The sequence below is a fragment of the Pezoporus occidentalis genome, unplaced genomic scaffold, assembly GCF_034315485.1.
Source record: "Pezoporus occidentalis ecotype Australia unplaced genomic scaffold, CSIRO_AGI_Poc_V1 ctg89, whole genome shotgun sequence".
In the NCBI taxonomy this organism is placed as follows: Eukaryota; Metazoa; Chordata; class Aves; order Psittaciformes; family Psittacidae; genus Pezoporus; species Pezoporus occidentalis.
The window spans coordinates 2,521,823-2,546,283 of NW_026916253.1; the positions used below are offsets into that span (position 1 = coordinate 2,521,823).

General features: G+C 36.7%; 1 protein-coding gene across 8 annotated transcripts in view; it reads left to right on the forward strand.

The window, feature by feature from the left end:
* The first annotated feature begins 2,205 nt into the window (after positions 1 to 2,205).
* The window catches only part of DPY19L3 (dpy-19 like C-mannosyltransferase 3), a 33,770-nt gene continuing 11,514 nt past the window's right edge, over positions 2,206 to 24,461 (forward strand). The window contains exons 1-15 of one of the 8 annotated variants that reach the window (XM_062604871.1): positions 2,206 to 2,332; positions 3,748 to 3,956; positions 5,463 to 5,596; positions 11,088 to 11,178; positions 12,029 to 12,150; positions 12,351 to 12,496; positions 14,144 to 14,267; positions 15,669 to 15,803; positions 17,489 to 17,620; positions 18,133 to 18,234; positions 19,052 to 19,125; positions 19,342 to 19,500; positions 21,024 to 21,146; positions 21,487 to 21,598; positions 22,163 to 22,219. In XM_062604871.1, the coding sequence (XP_062460855.1) occupies positions 3,842 to 3,956; positions 5,463 to 5,596; positions 11,088 to 11,178; positions 12,029 to 12,150; positions 12,351 to 12,496; positions 14,144 to 14,267; positions 15,669 to 15,803; positions 17,489 to 17,620; positions 18,133 to 18,234; positions 19,052 to 19,125; positions 19,342 to 19,500; positions 21,024 to 21,146; positions 21,487 to 21,598; positions 22,163 to 22,219 (1,626 nt within the window). In that variant the 5' untranslated portion in view covers positions 2,206 to 2,332; positions 3,748 to 3,841. Of the gene's footprint in view, positions 2,333 to 2,784; positions 3,016 to 3,039; positions 3,957 to 5,462; positions 5,597 to 11,087; positions 11,196 to 12,028; positions 12,151 to 12,350; positions 12,497 to 14,143; positions 14,268 to 15,668; positions 15,804 to 17,488; positions 17,621 to 18,132; positions 18,235 to 19,051; positions 19,126 to 19,341; positions 19,501 to 21,023; positions 21,147 to 21,486; positions 21,599 to 22,162; positions 22,220 to 24,461 lie in introns of those variants that run through there. The other 7 variants (XM_062604872.1, XM_062604870.1, XR_009961981.1 and 4 more) reach the window with 7 other exon arrangements.

The following is a 24,461-nucleotide window of genomic DNA, read 5'->3' on the forward strand; positions in this document are numbered from 1 at the left end:
GCTTTTCTACTGCACAAACTTTGCTATGTTTAAGTAACACTATTTTACAGCGTGGCTTGCATTAGTAGTTCAGGAATGACAGAAGAATTTGTATTGCTGGTCCCCTGCAATCATTTCCACAAAATGGAAAACTTCAGTGACCCTAGCATTTTATCACATACAAATATATTACAAATATGCAGTGTTAAAAACTACAGTGTCAAAAAACACAGTAGAATTTAAATTACTAACTCCCCCTCTTCTCAGTACTACTACCTGTTGGCAACTGCACAACACAGCCTGTGACTTAGTTCAGAGTAACATCTATCCAAGTTTTGGTTCTGTAGAGAAAAAGCTTTTGGTGGTCCCAACTTTACTGACCATGTACAATTACTGGATTTCTAAAGCTCTTGAATGATTATGTTCTGTGTAGATTCTACTGTGCATTGGCCTCTTTACAGGTAGTGGATAAGCAAAATTTCTATTCTAGGAAACATCTTCCACAGCATTCCCCATCTCAGAAATTTAAGTCCATTATCAGATATGATATGAAGGAGGATATAAAGGCGGTCAGATATGACCTCCTTTACACAAAAAAGTACACATACTCAAGATAAGTCTTCTTCTTTATTTAGTGTAAAATCACTTGTATGATTTGCATACAATGTGTTCCTTTAATGAACCTTCATGATGTGGTATTGATGCCATTAGTGATAAAAACAAGATACAATTAATGCCCATTGTAAACCTGTTATTCTTCACTTTTCATATTAAGTATTCCCCAAAAATGTACCACCTGCTTTATTGCTCAAAAAAAATACTAGAAGTAAATTGATTTACAGTAGAAATTTTTCACTATTTGGAGAGTTTAGCAGAGGAAGTAAGAGAAAATTATTTGTTCTAAAATACACTTCTGTAACATCCAACATGTACCAAGACAGATACTGAAAAATTTCCTGGTTTCAAAGCTGAATTACTAGAGTGATAACTAGTTACTTGGCATCTCTGAGCATGTTTTCTATGGATTATATACCTCTGTGTTCAAAATAACTCTGCCAGTGAACCGTGGTTGTGGAAGTATTGCTGGACTGTAATGGTGATGGAAAATAAACTAATACTGTCCTGAAGAAATGAAATTGATCCCCACCTGTTCTACAGAATTTGTCTGGAAATCTGCTTTCTGGGATAGGATCAGGAAGTTGGTGTGCGGGTAAAGGCTTTATGGGGAACTTTTCTGTCTATGACTATCTTTAAAGACACTGCAAATAAAACTCACTGTAAGGGTAGGCTGTACCAGAAAAAAAAATGGTGCTGCTGTTTTCTGCTACAGAGGTAGGTAATAGTCACTTCCCCCTTGCATGTTTATGCTGCAACTGATAAAGAAATACACTGGAGCTTAGAATGAACTGAATACAAAATCATCATCATCATCATCATAGACTCATAAATCGTTTGGGTTGGAAGGGACCTTAAAGCTTATCCAGTTGGAACCCCCTGCTATGGCAGGGACACCTTCCACTGGACCAGGTTTCTCAAGGCCCGTCCAACCTGGCCTTGAACACTGCCAGGGATGGGGCAGCCACAGCTTCTCTGGGTAACCTGTGCCAGCACTTCAGCACCCTCACAGGGGAGAATTCGTTTATTTAAATTCGAATTATTAAATTTAAATTCAAATATCACTTCACACATATCTGGCACTACACATATTTGGTAAAAACATAAATAATAATAAAGTAAAAACTTCTATGTCAGTATTACAGAGAAGAGCCGTTCCAGCCCGCCGAAGGCCAGCGGACAGCCAGACCCGAAGCGGGGCCGCCTCGGGAACACGGCGCAGGAGGACCAGCCCCGCTCCTCGGCCCGCAGCCTTTCAGAATTCGGACTACCTAGAACCCTCTCGAGGTGAGCAGGGATGAGTCTGGGACCGGGCTGACCTCACCCGTTTCTACTCCGCAAATAGCCTTCTCCTCTACTTCCGAAAACCCCACGAGAAGCTGCGCGACCCAGGCCGCCGCAGGTCGCAGACAGGTTCCTCCACCGCGGCCCGTCCCCGGCTCTCAGCCCGCCCACTGCCCACCGCCGGCGGCTCCTCCCCGCTCGCGCTTCCTCGGTCCGGCGGCTGCCGCCTGCCCACCAGCGCGCCGCGGCCTTGCGAGCCGCCGAGCTCCAAATCACCGCTGCTGCGTCCGCTCCCCACTGTCTGACAGCGGCAAACAAAAGGCGCCGCGTCCGCCCCCACTCCCGCCCCTTTCCCTCCATCGCGGTGGGACCCGGGCGGTCCCGCGCAGGCAGCGCCGGCAGGAGAAGCCACCCCCCCGCTGGAGCCAACCCGCGGCCCTCGGATCGTCGGTAGGTATCGGCCCCGCCAGGGGAGATGCGGAGGGGTAGGGGAGGATGCGGGCGGGCAGAGGAGCTACCGCCAAATAGGCCGCGCCGCACAGCTCCGGGCCGCGCAGGCCGCAGCAAGTCGCGCCAGCGGCTGGGAAGAGGCGGCGCCCTCGGAAGCTTACCGCGCCCCGGCGGGGGTGCTTCGATCCCAGGCCCGGCCCTTTCGCCTCTCCCCTCCCGCCCTTGCCCAGCGTCAGGGGCCGCTTCGCTCTCCGGCGGCTCACCCGCCCTCTCGCCTGTCTGCCGAGCTGCCCGACAGCACCGACGGGATCGCCCCGTGCTCCCCACCGTGCCCCTGCTCCGGCATGCAGCCGTAGAGCCTGCCTCGGTGTCAGGGCTTCGTCTCACCTCTGGCGGCTGCTGAGACGAGGCGGGATGTTCTCCTCCCGGCGCCCTGCGAAGGGCAGACCCGTTCCCTTCGGTAGAAGGTGTCTAGGCAAGCTGCCTGAGACTGGCCCTGGAAAGAGAGGGCCTGGTTATGGTAAACATCTTGCTTGCGTTAGTTGTCAGGTTTTCTACGGACCAGGTACTTAAAATCAACTTGCCTACATGCTCACATAGTTCCTGCTATGTGTTTTCCGAGGCATGCAGAAGGGGATGAAGCTAACGGCTTGTAAAAGCTTTAAACAACGAATTTGTGCAGCTGAGGTGCATCTCTCGGAACGTTACTGTTACCAGTCAGTTACACCAGTGGTAACACAGTTACATTTGTTTATGCTCTGGGAATGGCATTCGGGATGGGGCATCATTGATTCTCAAATATGGAATGGCAGGTTGCAGCAGTTTTATGTATGGACCATGCTCACAGAGCAGAGAGCGCCTGGGAGTTGGTGGGAATGACTAGCTGCTCTGCTCTTTGTTCTTTTTGTAATGTTTTCAAATTTCATGGTGCTTTAATAGAACAGAATATCAAGGGGTTTGATTTTTTTTTTTAATGCCATCTCTTTAGTTTTTTATGACACGCTTCTCTGGTATCATTTTTGCATTTTATGGCCCCCTTCCTTGGTATTTCCTGAAAGCCAGGATTTAAATAATTGATTTTCTCTTTTAGGTGCCCAACCAAAATACCCTGAAAGGACTAATTTTAATTTGAAGGGCTTACACTTTTTCAAAGAAATGGTGCCTGGCATGTATTTTGAGTCAAGGGCTAAAAGGGAGGGCAGTCAAAATAAGGAACCATTCTGAAAACCTGCTCAAGACTATGTAAAATGGTAAACTTAAGTCTTTACATATTTAAGATCATGTTTTCTGTACTTTCATTTGCACTCTGAGTTGTACAGATTTTAAAAAATCTTGCATTTTTGTAAGATCCACTTCAACTGCAGTATAGTTTTGTAAGGCAAAGTCTCAGATGGCAGTAAAATATGCTTCTGTTTTCAGATCTTTCATACAGTATTAAGTGAGTGTTTGGGTAAGAAGATGCATTGCTTGTATATGTCCATTTAGGGGTCAGACTGAAGAATAATGAATTAAAATGGCTGGTATGATGACAACTGTAAGACAGAGAAGGGTTGGAAAATGCACAGAAGAAGCTGAAGAACAGCCTTCAGAGGAGAAGAGTATAAAGCCTGATGGAAAAATTCTGTCTGGTGCGTAATGAAAAGGATTGTAACATTCTGGCTTTTTAGTAGTGTTTAAGTTTTGGTACTTATCATAAGAACAAGATAGAACTAGGTATGCACCAAACACATTTGCATACTTGAATATCAACAAAATTAATTGCCTGAGACAGAGGGCATGCAAATTACTGCATGTCAATCTCATCTCTGTTTTAAAATCCTAATTTAAATTGATGAGAATATTTTTTGTCAATTTAGTATCAGTGAGACACTCAGATTTCATACAGCCATCATAGATTCTTAAACAAATCCAAGTTTATATCATTGGTAACATAAAAGGATTTGAAGACCTGAATGTGCTGCTTAAATATAAGCAGGTTGCGCATGAAATCAGAATTTAGCTGCAAACACTTGATTTTTGACTATAGGACAGACTAGCTAGGTAAATTTAAATGAAGTGTTAAATGTCTTAAGGATCTGTTTAAGTAATGAAATACTGAGCATTTTTCTATGGAATTGGAGCTTTAGAGTTGGCAGAGTTTCTTCAGTTTGTTTTTTTTAATTATTTTAAGGGAGACGTTTTTATATAAATTGCAAATGTTTCTGTATATCCAGTTTGGGTAGATATGGGGAAACAACAATGTCGCTCTCCTTTCAAGTACACTTAGGCTATGTACAAAACAGGAAAGTGATCATAGTTCTTATTCAGGCCACCCCTCAGTTCCCTTGAACTGCATATTTGGTACCCATTATGTAGATGTCACACACAATACAAAATAGCAATTTCACAGATACGATTCCAGATCACCAGCATCTGTATTAAGTCCTATATCAACATTAAAAAAAAAAAAAGAAAAAAAGGAAAAAAAAAGCCTATAAAAAACTCCAGGAATATAAGTGTACAATAAATTGATTGAGCTACTTAGAAACACAACCTTTCTTTCCCATCATTCTATCTATAATCTTATTCTGATGTCAACAGGAGATCATCTGCAATTCAAAGCATGACACCATTATCAAAGGCTGCTTTGGCTGCTGTTCAGTCTCTTAGTGAGACTTTTGAACCTTCAGTGTTGGGTTGTTTAGTTTGGTTTGGGTTTTCACAAAAAACAAGCAATCCCTCAAAACCAGGCAGCCACTTAAAGATGTCTAAAGAAGATTTTAATTTCTTACTTTGTGATCTAACAGTCATCCTGTATTTATTTAATTAAAAAGTTTCTCTGGAGGATACTTTCAACTTAGATGTAAAAATTAGATGTGGTATTGATCTAGATTTTTATAGGATCATGGTGCTCTTAAACTACAACTACATTTTACCAGTTAAGGCACACTTCATTTCACTTTGCATGCAAATAAAATACTCTTGAGTTTGCTATTAAAAAATGCCTCTCCGTAAAGACCTCTTAAAACTAAGTGTCCTGTTACCTATAGAATGCAAACTGTACTAGCACAGATAATCTATAAATGAGTTTCCAGAATTCCTTTAAATTGAGTTATGTGTTTCACAATTAGAGTATGAAATTTTTTTCTTCTAAGCTCATACAGGTGGAAAGCTGTGGAACATACTCTCCATAACTGTCGGTGGAATTGTTGCCATCTCTCTTGGATTTCTTACTTCTGTTTACATTGCTACACTGCATGAAAATGACCTGTGGTTTTCCAATATTAAGGTAACAGTCATTTTCATATTTTCATCAGTGCTTTCATGGACATTAATGAGTGTTAGTTGAAATTTCATTTATTTATGTATTTTTCTTGGAACTTGCTCAAAACCATAGAATATTTCATTAAAAAAAAAAAAGCTGTGCTTCCCACCACTTTTTAAATACTTGATCATTTCTACAAATATCTTTCCCTAATTTTTCTCTAGAAGTATTGCTACACAGCTCATGTCTGAGTTGTAGCTACAGTTCTTCCAACCACTGATCATTATCTAGAACAGAATTTCAACAATCTACTATATATTGCTGAATAATTGTCTTTCTTTTATGCAGATCAATCCAATGTCAAACAGAACTCAAACAATATGCAAAATCCTAGTACAGAGCTCTCTAATTGTATTTATACTGTGATACTGCACAGTTTCTTACTGTTCAGTACTAATGTTATATGATGTTATCCTAAATGTGCAAACCTCAAAGCATATTTCAGACATTCACCAATGTATACCCAGCTATTCCCAAGATCCAGGACTGACTAGTTTTTTTCTAGAATCATTGCATGGGAAAATAATGCAGCTGTACACATATCCAAATTTAACCAGAGAAAAGAAGCAGGTAAGTCATTTTCCTTTTAGATTCTAAAAATCACTCTGTTAGGTCTACATATAATGTAATTCAAAGAGTACATGTATTTAATTGGAATACTTGCATTGCAGTGTGTCTTTCCTACTATGCACCTTTTCTGTCCCAGGAAACATTTATATTCCTGTAATAAAAACAGTTGGCATTTACTGTAACAAGCGCTGTTGTGTATTATACATATAATACTCTTTTGTACCCACTCTCATCTTTCTTTGAATATATAGATAGATGGTATATATGTTGAAGGTACATCTTAGGTTTGCCTTTTCCTACTAAAACCCAATATTGGTTAATATCACAGGTGTTATATAACTTGAAGTACAAACAGGCATGGACTTGTGGCTATGTATGAACATAATAAATACCATTTATGTACAAAAGGTGGAGGTTTCACTCTGAAGACCCCACTGATACATGAACATCATGATTGCATAGTTACGAAATTGTGCAGTTTGCCAATTAAATTCAACCCTAAAAATGGAAAGTAAAGAGAGTTCATTATGCAAAGTCATGATTCTTAACTTTTGAGTAATTTAAGTCACAACTCTTATGCCCTAAAGTAGTGGTTGCCTTTCTGTAATTTCAGTTGCAGTTCACAGAAAGCCAGCTCAGTTTTGGACGTCTTCCAGTAATGGCTTACCCAACTAGAAAACCTGTTCTGTGGTTGTTCTACTGTTTTATTTCATTTTTTGAATATGGCTTTCAACAGGGTATTCGTTTCAGCTGCTGCAGTATGTGTGAATCTTGTTCTTACTTGTTAATAAATATACCTGCTATTATAAATTTGCCATGGTCATTGAAGAAAGATACAAAATTATTTTCTTATCAGAAAAACTGAAAATGCAGACCTTGAGGAGTGTTTTATGCTGTGAAAGAGCTGCATGATTGGTACTCCCTTTTTTATTCCAAAACTTCCTAAAAGAACAATTTAAAAAAAAAAAAAAAAAGAAAAATACCAGAATACCATGTTACATAGTCAGAAGCTGTGTTTGTGTACATTTCTAGCAGAGATCACAGGAGGTTATAATCACTTACCTTGACCAAACGATTTGAAAGGAAAAGTTTGACTGTCCTCTCAAGTACATTAAAACAACAAAGATTTCTGTTTATGATGGTGAAAGCCAAAACAGATTTCTTATCCAAAAATATTTTCTCAGTTTTCTGAAAACTTTCTGGCACAACACATAAAATGGCTAGTCTTTTTTCTGTTATTTTTCAATAGCAGTTTAGTGCCTGCTGCTCAAATATAGTATCTTCCAGGAACAGGATCTGCAGGGGGAGAATGGCATCACCTCTCCTCTCAGCTGTTGCATTGCTTGTTCAGATGCAAACTCTAAAGAAACTTCAAATGAGCCAAGGCCACGCAGCAAAGGAATACTATAACATGAATAGATAAACTTCTAGTTTTCATTGAATCTTCATCCCTTCTGAGTAACCCTTTAAACTATTACTATTGAATTTTACTTTAATAAAACTACTGCTTGCAAGAAGTCAGGAATAAAACTATCAAGTTTTAAATCTTTCCAAGATGCAGGATAAGAATCTTGGGATTCTTTCTCTGAAGTGCTATTTTCTCTTTATACATTTTGAATATAAAAGAAAGATGAAAAAAGGTGGGGAAGTGGGTAGCCTGCTAATTAGTACTCTAGAAAACGAATGCATAAGCCACAAAGAGAAGCAGTGTAGTCCAGTACTTTTTCAAAGAAGTTGTGTAGTTATGGGTACTTTTACCCTGGGTCAAAAGTCTGATTTGAGTAGGAACCATGCCATTCTAACAGATGGGCATGAGGTTAACCAGCCAAGAGACAACGTACAAGCATTAAATCTGTTTTCTGAAGGCATGATTCTCAACTGGGAACACTGTTAGCAGCTGTACATGCGTGTATAATATACATTTCTGCTTGTGTGGTTGAGACTACTTCCAAATCTTTCTGACCTTAAACTGTACAACTAAAAATATTTTCAATTACACAAATTGTGTTTCAGCCTTGTCAGAAAAGTACTTGGAGCTTCACTTACGCTCTTTATAGAAAACTTCAACTCAGACCTTCGCTACTTGCTCAGTATTCTGAATGACTTGGTTAAAGAGTTTGAGGAAACCTAAGGGTTTTTTAGAGTTTTGCATTTGAGAGGAAGTCCATTGTATTTTGATTTTAATTCTTAATGTTAAGATACAGTTACGTAAATTGAAATTGTATGCAACTCTATATGTATCCTGGAGGATAGTTTTGGGGTTCTTTTAACTTGGAACACTGGTAACTTCTTTGTTAAAGACTCACTAATTGAATATACAGAAAGATAAGCATGTGCTCTTACAATGCTTACCCATAAGTCCTTATGTTTGTATTGACGTGGAATACTAGGAAAAGTATAAATTGCAGTAGAACTGGAAAAGTATTGTTAGTAAAACAGATGTTATCTTAGCATGGAACAGATGTAAAACTCACCAGTGTTTGTCTCATAAACTATAGCATTTGGTTGAATACAGCTGGTGCCAGGATTACAAATTAATCATGTTTGAATGTGGTTTTGCTAATTAGATCCCCCTCTGTGACTACTCTCTCCCCCTTAATAAATTCCAAATGTTAACATTCCTTCTTTTTTTGTTCCTTCTTCTTTTTTTTCTTTTCTTTTTTTTTCTTTTTTTTTTCTTTTTTTTTTTTTTTTTGTAACGAGCACTTGGAATCTTGGAATCAGCTACATTTTGGTAGTAGAAAACTTTTCAGTAGTGATGAATGTGAAACTAGATCTCTTTTGAGCTCCAGCATTCTCACTTTGCTAAGTGTATGGCTTTTAGTATTTAGTGCCAGTGTCAGTTTCTTCTGCTGGTATTACAGTGATTTGTATGTCACAGAGCAGCTGGAGAGTTTAACTGTGAGCTTGCATTGAATCAGATGCATTTTTATCTGTTGATTTTTCTCAGACCAGAACTAATATTGATTTAGTTTGTCAACAGTTTACTTCAATAAAGCAGATGATTTGAGATAAAATTCTGTAGTGAGCAGCAGAGGGGGAAGGAGTATGCTCTTTTATCTACCTTTATGTTAGCTTTGAAATAGTATTGATCCTGTTCAGCAAAAGAGACAGGGCGGTATAAGAAAGGTGAAAGTGGAGATTCTATGTAAGGTTGCATTAACCAGAATGGCATTCATAAAAATCACAGAAAACTGTAACATTCTGTTATTTCAGTAATGTACTTCTGTAAAGAAAGCTGAATTAGTAAGTTTATTTTTAGACATCTCAGTTAAGTTTAATGACTTGCATACATGCATGGTTTAAACCCGGCCAGCAGCTAAGTACCATGCAGCTGCTTGCTCACACCCCTTCTACCCTGGATGGGATAGGAGGAGAACTGGGAAAAAGTAAAACCTGTGGGTTGAGATAACAGTTTCATAATTTAAGTATAGTAAAAAATAATAGCTATGATTATGATAATAATGATGTAAAGGAAAATGAGAGAGAGGAGTGAAACCCAAAACAGACAAGTGGTGCATAATACAATTGCTTACCACCTGCTGACAAGCACCCAGCCCATCTGCGAGCAGCTTTCTCCCTTTCCAATTCGCCAGGCACAATTCTATACTGAACATGACATTCTGTGGTACAGAATATCTCTTTGGCTAGTTCAGATCAGCTGTCCTGGCTGTGCTCCCTTCTGGCTTCTTTTGCCCCTCTTCACTGGCAGAGCATGAGAGACTGAAAAGTCCTTGATTTAACTTAGGCACTACTTAGCAACTCCTAAAACATCATCATCATTCTCAGATTAAAGCCAAAACACGGAACTGCAGCAGCACTGGGAAGAAAATTAACTCTTATCCCAGCCAAAACCAGGACATACACAACGTACAGGAATCTCATTTGATTTTCAAGTCTCACTGTAAATCTTTTCTAACTCACTGCTTATGAGAGATACTTGCTGAGATGTTTCTGTATCAACTACTAAAAAGATCACTAACAATAAAACAATTTTGTATATGATGCCTATTAATTCTCTTCATGTTGGTTGTTCATGCAGTTGTATTTTGTTTAAATGTGGTTGCTCAAGACTCTGAATTTGTTAAATTACATTAGATCTTCATAACTAATGAGTCCTTAACAAAAGGAAGTGAATTTGAAAGCAAATATCCTGCTCTGAGACCACTTTTCTCTGGGACAGCTTTCATATCTCACTGGGGTCCATCTACTGCAATATTAGCCAAGAAAGAGACACAGCTTGAAGTGTACCTAGTTTAAATAATTTGAATTTTTTAAGATTAAAAAATAACAGCTTTACTTACACCTGAAAACAAGTAATGAATTGTTTTTCCTTTGATCTGTAATTTAAGTATGAGAGTGATGAATAGCTGTCTAACTGCCAGAAACAGCACTTACCAAGTGGGAAACAGCATACCCTGCCAGCTGAAATACCAGAGTAGCATTATGGTGCAGTTCCATGTAAAGCATACTGAATTAGTCGAGCCTTAAGGTGGCACAGCCATGGAACATTATGGAACATCTGTATCTGAAAGAAAAGGTTAAATGCATGGAGCAAACATCTGCAGCTCAAAAGTCCAGCTGTTGGCCAGTGTGCCTATCTAAATATTGAATATTACAGAAGAATAGTAAAATATCCAAAATGTTTCTGAACAGCATTCTGAGCAGAATCACAAAATGGATATTCATTTTCCCAGGTACCAGAGGCATTGACACCTCAGCCCATTGTCTCACACCCTTTATTTGAGCTGATTCGCATAGAGTGCACTGACAAGCCACTGTATAGCTCAGTTTCCCTGGTGCAGCAAGAATTTGAGTTGAAAGCAGCTTCATATGATTGTGAAAAGCAAACAGAAAGTGAAATAATATAAACTTTTACTTTCAGGAAGTGGAAAGAGAGATTTCATTCAGGACAGAATGTGGACTTTATTACTCCTACTACAAACAGATGATTCAGGCTGCTTCCATCCAGCAAGGTATTGTAAACTGTAAAGTAAGTTTTACTTCATGTTGCCAGCTGACTATTTTTAATTTTTTTCAAAAAATTTAGTTGAGAACAAGGAATACTATAACTGTGAAAGAACAGTGTAACAGTTGTACTTTAGACAGATTTATTCTGTTCCTGTGCCAGGCAGCCACTAAGTTATGGACATAATAAATTTCACAATGATATAGGGGTTTCTGTGTAACTCCTTCACATTCTGAGGAAGGCAATCACTTTGAGGGATAACTTCCATATCTGTTAAGTTTCAGCCTTGCTGGTTTATTCAGTATATTACTTTCATTTTTATTCTTCTCTTGTTTAATTTGAATTAGCAGCTACTTGTGGGAAAGGGCCATTTTTTTGCTGTATGCCTGGACAGTAAGTGACACAATAAGCAGCTTCCAAGGAAATCCTATACAATGATGGGACTTTCTGTGACATTCTCATGTTTCCTAGATGCTTAATTATTGCTCCCTAGCAATTTTTGCTTATACTATACATTTTGTCAGTATTAACATCACCTGTATTTAATGTAACGACAAGAATGGTTCTCAATATCCAGTATGTACCACAGATTCTATGCTAGGAATGCAAGTGTAAAAAGAAATGTTACATGTTATTAAATATATAGTGCTTGTATTAACACTCTGAGTCAGATTCGAAGCAGGGAAAGTGAAGACCTCACAAGGTCATGTTTATTCAGAGGTAATGTGATCTGAATCCTTGATTCAAAGTTTGCCATTTTTGATGACAGATCCTAGAATACCTTTGAAAAAGTTATTCACTGTTCAGATGAAGATGGAGGAGGAAAATGATAATCTCAATTTCTCTTTATCGTTAAGGTTTACATGGTTTAGTATATGACAATAAAACTGAATCTGTGAGGACAATTAACATACTTGAAAGAATGAATGTTTACCAGGAGGTGTTTCTCAGCATTCTGTATAGGATTCTTCCAATTCAGGTAGGCATTTATTTATGGCTTTAGATTGTAAGTGCATTATGAAGATTGTGCAGTGAATCATAGCTCCCCTTTTTATAGTTATTTTCTAATTAGAAATATTCTTGATACCTTTTAAATTTGTAAAAGCAAAACCTAATTCATACTAACTATAAGCCCCCATCAGTGGTTTATGTCAACATCAGTATTCTTGTGTTTTACAGCAATACCTAGAACCTGTTTATTTTTATATCTACACTTTGTTTGGACTTCAGGCAGTTTATGTCATTGCTCTGTATGTAACAAGCTGGCTTCTTAGTGGAACGTGGCTTTCAGGGTTGTTGGCAGCTTGCTGGTATATTACAAACAGGTAAGTGAGATTAAACCCTCTATCTTTCTAAAATTGTACCTCATTTCAAAGGTAAAGCGGTAAGGCATTAAACCTTCAAGTGCTGATTAACTGGCCAAAAATTGAAACTGTAAAGCCTCTTCCAGATTAGGCAGAAAATAAAAATAAATAAATAAATAAATAAATACTACAGAATAATCAAAAACCAATCAGACTGAGACTAGGATTTTAAAGTTTCAAGAAGTTTGAGTAGAAAATTTTGTCTTAAATTGGCCTCTGAAACTGGATTACATCTTTCAGATGTGTCTGGATGTCCAGATGATGTAAGATGATGTTCTGTGATCTCCAGCCTAGGATCTTCTAGGTGTTAAAGACACCTGTATATATGCCCTTCAGATCTCTCCTGACTGACCCACACCCAATCTCCAGGGTGAGACAACCAAAAACTGTCAGAATTTCAGCTTCTCAGTTTCCCTCTTGCACTAAAATTCAGAGAAAAAAGGCAGCAGTTCATCTGTTCTGGTGCTTTATCATTTTGAGAATTCTCAGTTTGGGGAGAAAAACTGAAGAACTGGCTTTATGCTAGTAGTGAGCAGCTGGCATGAAGCTAAGACTGGTGACATATAGGCTGTTATCTGTGAATTAACGTGGAAAATGAAAAGTACAGTGTCAGTTCTATCAAAACTGTTTGATATGTTAATCAGCAGCTCTAAAGGTGTTTATCTGCAAGCATGTCCATTACAGAATAAATAAGTATATAGAGGTAAAATGTTTCTTTCTCCAAAGATGAAAGTAATTAAAAAGTACATGCAGTGTGCAGTAGTTCACATTTATTTCATGAACTCATCTTTTCCATTTACAGAGTATTTGGAGCAGATCTGTTTCGTCCATCTTTCTCATAATGGAAGCTTTATACATTATCCTTTATACAAATAGAATGGCATTGATTTGGATAAAGACTTTCTGTCCAGATGAAGCTACCAAGTTACTACATTTTAGACATCTTTTTCATCCCTATTAGCATGTCTCAGATGTGTTACTTACTTGAGTTTTTAGCAAACATTTTCTCTACACAAGAAAAAAGGCAATTATTTTTTTGTTTTAACCCTCCGGTTTTGTAAATGAATGCCCTTTTGGGACCATTTACTCACTACCATTCCATACTTTTTGTGCTAGAGTATTCAAAAAATGCCTGGAAGTTCCTAACCAGTTTAGTGGTATTCACATCTATGGCACTGGGGTCACTGTGAAGAAATTGATACCTGTTTATTCTTATACATGCTTTTTACAAACTAAAAAATGAAGTAGAATTACCTGTGACATGAAAACTCAACATTTTGAGAATGGTTTTGTTTTGGCTTTTGTTTGTTCATTTTTAAACTACCCAAGCTATGCTTTGTAAGTAAGATTTACCATAGTGTAAGTTTTTTAACAGTAAGTGAAGCTGAAGTACAACATTTTAGATACAGATAAAATGGATGACTTGCAGAAATTTTATAATGATTTGTTTCAGAGCCAGGCATGTTGAAGGAGCTAGAGTGTCGAGACACTATTTGTATCCATAAGAAGTTAAAGTACCACAAAGATGCCTGTCATTACAACCTCTCTGTCACCAAGTTGGTATTTTAATTTTTTTTAAATTTATGAAACTCTGTTTGTTTTGTACAGAATAGATACTACAAGAGTAGAATTCACCATTCCTTTAAGAGAGAACTGGGCACTACCATTCTTTGCTGTTCAGATAGCAGCCATCACATACCTACTCAGAACTAATTTACAGCCTGCTCGACAAGTGAGTATTTCTAACATGTATGACACAGTATAATTAGTATCAGAAAACTGTCTAGAAAACCTATGACAAAGTGCTTAATAAGCATTTACAGCAGAGAATACACACACACAAATCACTTATAATATTAAAAACATTAATCAGATACTCCTTCTGTTAATTTAAATGTAATTGAAATACAAAGAACTTGAATATGAGCTGGCTTCAGTGTATGCTCACTGCCCAGAAGGCCAGCCATATCCTGGGCTGCATCAATAGGAGCACAATCAGCAGGTTGAAGAAGGTCATCCTGCCCCTCTATTCTGCTCTCGTGAAACCCCACTTGGAGTACTGTGTGTAGTTCTGGTCCCCTTAACATAAGAGAGACATGGAGCTGTTGGAACAAGTCCAGAGGAGGCCATAAGGATGATCAGGGGACTGGAGCACCTCCCCTATAAAGACAGGCTGAGAAAGTTGGGGCTGTTCAGCCTGAAGAAGAAAAGTTGTTTGGAGACCTCATGGCAGCCTTCCGGTGTCTGAATTGGGCCTATAAGGGTGCTGGGGAGGGACTCTTCATCAGGGACTGTAGCAATAGGACAAGGGGAAATGGATTTAAATTTAAACAGGGGAAGTTCAGGTCAGGTGTAAGAAAGGTCTTTATTGTGAGGGTGGTGAGGCACTGAATAGGTTGCCCAAAGAAATGGTGAATGCTCCATCCCTGGCAGTGTTCAGGGCCAGGTTAGACAGAGCCTTGGGCAACATGGTCTAGTGTGAGGTGTCCCCATGGCAGAGGGGTTGTAACTAGATTGTTTTAAGGTTCTGTCCAGCTGTAACCATTCCATGATTATATGATTCTACGCTCAGCAGTGAAAAAATACAAAGGTAAGCTCTGAAGAGTACAAGAGTCCTGTGTTTTTATGAACTCATTAGAGTAACACAAAGCAGGCAGGAAATAAGCTTGTAAAGCACAAGGATTAAAGAATTTCTTTGATTTAATTTGTTTCCAAATTTAAGATGTGGTCCTGATCTGTAAGAATAAAAGCCAATAGGTGATACAGTTTCTTTGACAAACAGTTCTGAAGTTATAACTCCTCAATTTGATAAAATAATTGCTATTTATAGTATAGGAAAACACATATTGCATATTAATCTATGGGCTGAAACTGAGATCTCACCGCTGTTTTGCAAGTGTTACTACAGTGATAAAATACAGGCATAAATACAAGAATCTGTAACTGTCAAAAATATCCGTTATCCTCCAAGCACTTATTGCAGCTAGAAAACTCATGTAAATGGTTTTTAAAATGGACAAATTAAGGTGGGGTTTTTGGTTGGTTTTGTTGGGGGGTTGTTTAGGGGTTTTGGTGTTTTTTTTTTAATGAAGGAAACTATAAAGTTAAATAAAACCTTGTTCCCTCCTTCCAGAAATTGACATTTATGGCTGTATTTATAGCAACATTTCTCTTTAGCCTGACTTGGCAATTTAATCAGTTTATGATGCTGATACAAGCATTGGCATTATTTGTACTAGACTGCTTTGACTTGCTTCCCACAGCAAAGGTAAGATTATGTTTGGAAATATCCATTTTTTTTTTATATTTTTTTTCCTATGATAAAGCTAACAGTTTTGGAGGTATTTTACTAACCAGTGGCTCAGATGCCAAAAGTAATACAGATAAGACACTGTGCTGCTTTGTGCTTTTAACTAATCACAGCGTATATACTGCAAGTGTAAAAATGAATCATCAAAGCAACATCATCTCTGGGTTTTTTTCAGCTGATTTTATTTCACTTTACTTAATTCACTTCTGCTGTTTTAATTTTTGGCTGCTTAGACACAGCTGTGGTTTTGCACTATTTGACACCTTTAAACACCATCCTAGCAGCTGATCCAGTACCACAGCCTGAGCATGTCCTCTGAAAGTGTCCATGGGGAAAAAAAATCTATGCCTAAACTGAAGTAATAACAGTGTATGAATTTGGCCTCAAGTATTGTGCATCCCTGTTTGAAAGTTAGGTTTAGGCACTGTGCCACAAACAGAAGGAAGAAGATAGATCAGATTGCTCAAGAGAAGCAGTTAGCTTTCATACACTGAAATTCACCATAGGATAACATCCTCACTGCTGTGTTGCTGAATTGCATGAAACAAAAAGCAAAACAAGTGTAATTAGATTAAGGGATCATTTGCAGTCAATCTTAGGAAATAAAATACACTGAGGAAGATGAAAACAGTGTCTTTGAATTTAATGTCCCTGTGAAATTGTACCAAGATTATTTTAGCACTTGTAGAAGCTTACATTAGGTTCTAACCTTGCTAAGGTTCTAACTTTACTTTAAGGAAGGTTACAGTGGGAGGAAGCATTGCTCATGTTTGTTTCATTTTAAATTCGAAACAGACTTGAGTATTAGTGTTTGTAGTAATTTAACTGAAAATTATTATGGTGGCTGTATATCAAGATATCTATGGTTTATTTAACAGTTTCTAAACTCTTCATTATATTTGCAAATGTAAGCTGGAGTTAGCAATTAGTGTGACTAATCAGCAACCTTGAAAGTTTGCAAATTACCAGCCTCATCCTGAATTATACCAAAACGGACTTACTGCACAACTCCTATTGCATATTAATTTTCCAAAAAGTGCTACTTAAACCTCTTGGAGCTTGTTGGGACTTTAGATACTGACTTAAACTACTGCTGTAATATAAGACTGAACTCAGGATCTTTGCATCAGATAAAATTGACATTTTGTCACCACTGTATCAGAAAATCATCTGGGTTTTAGTGTCTGCATTCAGCTGAATTAGCATAGCTCGAACAGAGCTATTCTAAACTGTTAGAAAAAAAGTCAGAGAAATCATCTGTTGTTTTTGCTGAACTCCACTGAACTGTAACTCTTTAGTCATAAAGTCATTAGAGACTGCTACAGAAACACTTATTTGACTAAAGAAAATACAAAACGTCTTCCAAATACTAAGTTATTAGTATTTCCGTCATTCTGCAATTGTTTAACTTACCTGCTTTATTATAGAATCAGACTTTCGTAGGTATAAAATATTAACCTAACTCGTTCAGGACATAAAAACAGAAAGGATATAGTAATGGCTTTAAGTGTAATGATTCAGTACAAGATGATACTTTTTTTTTGTAAAAATAATTAATGTTGAAATAAATTATAAAAACATTCAAAGAAAATCAGGTATGACTGTAAAGTTTTTTAGGCATAAAAATCTTACTATTGTTACAGGTTACATGGCTTTATATCATTCAGATTTCTGGATTGCTGCTAGTCTGTGTCTTACAGTTCTTTAATTCTATGATTCTTGGATCATTACTTATAAGTTTTAATGCTTCTGTCTTGATAGCAAGAACAATCCAGGTAGGTACTGAAATATTTTTGTAGTACTAAAGAGTGACGTAAATGAGTAGTTTATCTACATTATAATTGTAAATTACTAATTAGAGGAATTACTATAGCGTAAAGCCACAGAAATGTTGCATGATCAAATAATGAATTCAATTACACTAACTGCAGTAAAACCAAGCACATCAGACACCGTAATTCTGTGATTGCTATTAACTTTTATGATAGTGTAAGCTGCAGTTTGGATCCTACAAAAAAAAAAAAATTGCATAAACAGACTTTACTCCTGTCTCAGCAGGACTTGTCTTGGATTTACGGATCTGCCTCCCACAAAATATTCTGGATACTTGGCTCTGTGTACATTTGTGCTTACGTGAACCTAATATAATCTGGCCTAGCATACAATCTATTTCAAGTAGTCTGTGTTGCTTTTGTTCCAAATACATATAAATTTACTGAAATACTAATATTTTGTTCCACATACATACCAACATAGTACTGAAATACTGATATTTTCTTCTTTCTAGAAAAACCTAAAAAAGGGTCCCTTGCTTAATAGGCTTGGGAAACTTATCCTCCATGTACTATTAGTCTTGTGCTTGACTCTCGTAATAAATAAATTCATCAAGGTAAGCAAATATTCCTTAATATAGAAACTTTAAAAATTTATTATGGTAAAAGCTATTTGTTAACTATCTACAGTAATATTATTAAATAAAAATCGCAGTGACATTTCACTGCATTTCAGAGACTGTGTTTTGGAAATGAAAGATTGTTTTGCTAATCTTTTTTGATTTATAGGTTTTTAAACATACTCTTAAAACTTCACGAATTAACACCAAATAACGGAATACATATTTGTAACTTGAAGCTCACCAGTAATTTTGTAGTAGTTGTAGGTTATACTGCATGTTGATACTGCTAAGCATTTGCAAAGTTTTTCACTGAATTTACTTTTCAAAGAATGCACTTAAAAATGAATACTTGTTATAAATATTTTGTAGACCTTGCCATACTTTTGAGTTACTTCTTGTGCACAGAGCTGTCTGCAGACATTTGTGATTGTAACACTTCTTCTACCTTAGAGTTTTAGTCTTTTCAAGAGATCTCTTTCAACAGATTAAAAGTTACTACATGTGGAAATTAAAAGTTAAGATAAATCATAGAAATAAAAAGCACAGCAAAAAACAACCTGTGCTGGAAATTCTTTATCTGTAAATAAGAAGCTAACCCTAGCAGATACTCTAAAAAGTAAGTAACTTGCCCTTTGGACCACAGGACCATAATTACAAACTCAATGCTTGTTTGACTGCAAAACACCGTCTCTCAGTAAGCCTATATTGCCACACAGTTTCATTTAAATGATGAAAAAGAAGTTTATTGTGTAAAGTTTCATTTTTTTGATACTTAAAATACAATTTCCTTTCTTTTTCCCATCCTTTGTAGAAAATTCTTAATCTTGAGTCAGATGAGCATATATTCAAATTTCTGAAAGCAAAATTTGGATTTGGGGCAACAAGGTATGAATCAGCTTCAATTCTGCTTTCTTGTATGGCTCACTAAGTGATCTTGGTGATAAAGCATGCATTTTTACTGCATGATTATATCGTGTATTTTCCTTTGTAATAATCTGAATAACTCTGGCTTTCTAATTTCTTGGAAAAAAGGAAACTTTGGTCCTTTTTGACGTCAAGTTATGAAATATATGATGACAAGGATTATTCTTTTTTCTTTAGAGATTTTGATGCTAACCTGTATCTTTGTGAAGAAGCTTTTGGTTTACTGCCATTAAATACTTTTTCAAGACTCTCGGATACATTACTTTTTTACATCTACATATTTGTTCTCTTATTTATGACAGTAGCAGCTGTAATTGTTGCCTTTCGGAACCTCAGGTAAAATATATTCTTAAAATAATTCACAGTTTCTGTCAGTTTTCAACAGGCTAAGGAAGTCACAGTTTTATACAGCAGAATAGAGTGTTACTTTCCACAGGTACTAGGGAACAGTAGAGCATGTAATAGATCATGCAAAATAAGTATTAAAGCTAAAAATGTAAAGGATGTAATGAGGCTGAACAAGGAAACATTCTTCCTTAGATTCCTTTTATTTGCTGTTCAAGTTTTGCAGTATGTGTAGAATTGGCTGGATTTTGGTGGTGAGAGGGGAAACAGGGATAGGGTGTCTTTATAGAAAACAGCGTTAGCTTATTTTGTTCATCCCATTTTCCCTGAGCAAAACACTCCCAATGAAGGATTTCCCTGGTGGTACCCTCAGAGTGCCCAGAAATAAACTAGGATGGTCTGTACTGAATTTGCATCATCTGTGTGAAGAAGCAGGAGTGGTAAACTGCAACCATGCATCGCTGCTGCCAGTTCCCCTGGCTGATCTGTAGGTCTTAGAGGTATTTACAGAACACCAGAAGAAAATTAGTACTGAACTGCGATTTTAAAAAAAAAAAAAAAAAAAAAAAAGTGGTTCATTACAGACCTTTCAGTTTTGCATTTACAACCTGGGCAAAAGCTAGGATGGATGATAGGCAACTTGATTAATTCAAGGAGTTTCAAGGAGTATCATGTAACTAATGCCACTCATCATAGATTTTATGGAGAACAGGATAAAAGGGGAAGAGAGACAGGGGAGGGGAGTGGGAGAAGATCCAAGACATGCTGAAACTATGTTATGTTAGTTATGAAGTCACAGTTATCTGTAAGGCATTTTGATACTATTCAATGAGCCCTTTAAAAAAAACTTAGCGCATCAATCAGTTTTAAAACCAAAATGCTCTGCAGCTCTTATTTTCTGTAATTCTAGATATAATCCAAAACATTACCCTGATTTTTAATATTGCCCAGTTATTTCAGTTGTTTCCCACGTGATAAAAGCAAAAAACACACACTTTTGAGCAGTTTTTGGTTTTTAATCAGCCCTTTACATACATTCACAAGACTGGCCACCTCAAGCCAGTCCTTTCAGCAATTTTGTTTTTCTGTAAATTTACTTCCAATTTATGGCTGTAATAGCAGCCAGATATACCAGCACAACCCCACAAAACAGTTAAGTTCTTCCCTCTCATCAAAAGCCCTGTGAAGCCCATGGGCGTAACTGCTTCAAGCAGTAAACCAACTGTACCTTTCTGTAAACAATTTTATCTCATTCTAAACCAGCTCATTTACATCCACTGCATTTCCAGAAAACTAGGCATGAAAATAAATACCTGATGCTCCATCAAATTGATGCTATCGGGCTTAATTGCATAACTGATACAATAGAACATTTTATCTTCCATATGTAAACTGGTATCAGTACTATTGCTTATTAGCATCAGAAGGATTAAATGCATTTTAAAATTCAGGCAACTCTATGAAATAGACTACAGAACTTAATATAACATTTCTTATATCTTCTGTTTAATTAGTTGTTCAAATCAAGTCCAGTTGATGGAAAAAATGGGCGAATGCACGATAATATTGAAGCCTGATGCTGCTTACAACTTGATTCACACAGTTCTTTTTGGATGTCTGGCATTAAGCACAATGAGGTATAGTTTTGGGGATTTTTTAATTCTACTGAAGGCCTTTTAGATGATTGAGTATATTTTTAGAAAAGTCTAAAGTATGCTGACCACAAACTGATCATGATTCTTTCTTTCCCTGGTGTGTTTCTACTTGTAGACTGAGGCATTTCCCAAAATTTGTTTTGAAGTTTGGGAGCAGAGATGTTCACAAAAGCACATAACAAAGTGCAAAAGTCTTTCACTCAGTTATTTCAGAGTCCTGAAAGTCCAAGACAACTGTGTTCAGAATTTCTCTTAACTGTTCTCATCAGCATAGCTTAGCAGAGCTCCAGATGATCAGCAAAACTTGTCTGTCTCCTTCCAGAATGAAGTACCTCTGGACATCCCACATGTGTGTATTTGCATCTTTTGGCTTGTGCAGTACGGAAGTATGGAAACTTGTCCTGAAATGTGTTCATCTCTACACATCACAGAGGGTTAGCGCTATACTTACAGCATTTCATGAAATGTGGGTTTGCTCCATATCTAAACCAGATCACGACTCAGAATTCTAAGACATCTGAAATGAGTTTTGTTTGTAGTCCTCCTAAACTGGATATCTCTGAAGTACATTTCTATAAATTTAGTAAGTGAAATGTATTTTCTGGTGGTTTATATATTAAACAATTTATGTATTAAACAATTCCATTTGAATACACTAGATGGCAATGTAGATGTGGCAATGAAAAATAACCACAATTTTACTACAAAAGTCTTAGTCACCATATTAAGAAATCATCAGCAGTTTGGTAAGACATTTACAGCCCGTTGTACTGAATGATACAGTGTTTTCCACTTTGTAGAAGATAGTATATAGATATAAATCCATCATTTGTGATGGGTCTGTGATAAGGGTTTTACTTGAAAACAAAATCAGAACATGGTCTTAAAACTGTAAATTCCACCACGTGATAAATATGTCAGGTATCAATACATTAAAAATCAAGTCTATCCAAATAAATGTATCATCAAAATAACCAATTTTTTTTTCAATTTCTTAGATGCAAGTGATGAAATATTCCATACCAATAATTACATTACTATACATTTCATATAAGGTAAGACCATTTTTTGCCTGCCTGTTCTGGCTTTTTTTACTTATGTGGAATTTTCCTTTTCTCACAAAGGGATGTTGTTTTATAAATAATTACATACAAGATTTTTGGCTGAATTTTAACAATTGGTATAATCTACCTGAAGTGGAAGTACCTTTATGTATATGAAATTGTATGTAAAGGATCAGTTGGGCTCATTTGATCTAAAGTAGTTGTTCATAGATACAAATGTTTGTCCAATTGTGTGTGTAAGTTACCAGGTGTTATTTAAATACACAGTTTTATGGAAATGTAAATTGTCTGTTTGGGTTTTCACCCTGCAGATAAGATGCAGATTGTTAAATTGTGTGATGATTCATTGTAGGAGCAGAAATAATCATAACATACTATATGTTATGGGCTGTGCCTCATCCCATGTATTTTAAAGTACACAATTGTTAAACTTGTCAAGTACTTTTGTTGTCTTCATGTCTCAGAAACAACTTATAAGGTCAAGTGTTTAAATGTACATACATAAAATATATTTAAAATAATAACATATACAAGATTATTAGTCTTTCAGTCTGTCATAGCAGTGAGATTTAGAACATTAACTTAGTGGGCATACTATTCTTTTAATCTGTATTTACAAAGGTTGAAAATTCAGATTCCACTTCACTGGAGAACTTATTTCTGCAATACCTACTGTGAGATGAGAATACTTCTGTTAAATAATTGTCTTCAGGGAAAACCCAAGGTGAATTTCATTATCAAAATTAAAAAGACAGTAATAAAGCAGTTAAGAAAGCTGATAGTAGAGTTTATTCTGAATGTCTGTTTCCCCCTATAAGACAGTGAAATGAAAATTCAAGAAAGACTGGAAGAGTTTGTTCAGTGAAGTTACAGTGAGGTGGTCCACTTAAATTTTCTTGTTACTCTGTTTTTAGAGGAGTTTTTAGTTTGTTTGGGGTGGTTTTTTTCCATTAGTATGCTGGTTAGGGAAGTCATTTATGTTTTTTATCATCTCTGAAAATAATAGAAATAATGCCATTTCTTTTGACATGGCTAATGCCAAGAGCATGACATTCTAATAGATAGTCTCATGTGAGAGATCAACTAGGAAGAATTTTCATCCCACTCTTCATGAGCAGATAGGAAGTTCCTAAATCAGATTTAATTTTGAAGTCAACTGAAGTCACTGATTTTCAAAGGCTTTAGATCAGGCATTAGTTGTGCTTAGTCTGCCTCAAAAGCGTCATTTTTGTGTTTTTTCTAAATATAAGAAATCATTTTTATTGGCATTAAAAGTATCATTTTTCAAAGTGCTCAGTGGGAATAAAGAAATATTTCCCCATTCAGCATTTTTTATTGTCTTAAGTCATTTTTTGCAGTTCATCTGCCAAGGCAGTGAATATCTTTGTGTACCTTTGTCTCTTCTCAAAAGCTGCAGAGTCAGTGAGCCTTTTGATTCATTCTGAGACTTTACAGTCTCGTTTCACAACTGCTTAATTTATTTACTTATCTCTCAAGTGTTCTGAGAAGCAGAAATGTCTATTATAGTACTACTGCCTCAAACTGTAAGGTTGTGACATTGCCATGACTATATTTTAGGTGTTTCTCAGTCTATCAACTAGTATTACTTTAACGAATGTATCAAGTAAACAGAAAAACTAATAAGTTTTGGCCCAATTATATCCCTCAGCTCCCCCGACCTACTACCTGATACAGTTTTAGGGAAAGAATGCATGTTTTTGCTAAGCAGCTCAGCAGCATCACATTCAAATTCCTTCTGATCTCTTGGATGAATATTATCTAAATTGGATGAGTTTAGATTATCAGGTGTGTTTTCTCACACTTTTCTGTGACATTTCACTTTGCAAGCCAGCAATCTTATCTAAAGAAAGTAGGTTTGGAATAGGTTCACCATAACATCCTCTGTAATAAATACTGATACAAAGCAATTGGCCATTAATATTGTCATTATTTCTCTTAATTACTCCTTCTTTGCCCTTGACTATTCACTAGTTTAAACAATAAGAAACCCTTAAATAAATCTTTGTTCTGTTAGCTGGGGGGGGGGGGGGGGGGGGGGGTTAGGACTAAGCTTTTCAGAAATCAGTTTCAATCATCCAGATATGATTTATGTATTCTTGGTCTTCAGTAAATTTTGAAATGCTTTCCGTCCACCCCCCTTTTTTCCCCCAATAGCCTGTTGGATGTTGACATTCAGTTGCACTTTTATTTTTATCTTTAGTGGTTCTTTTAA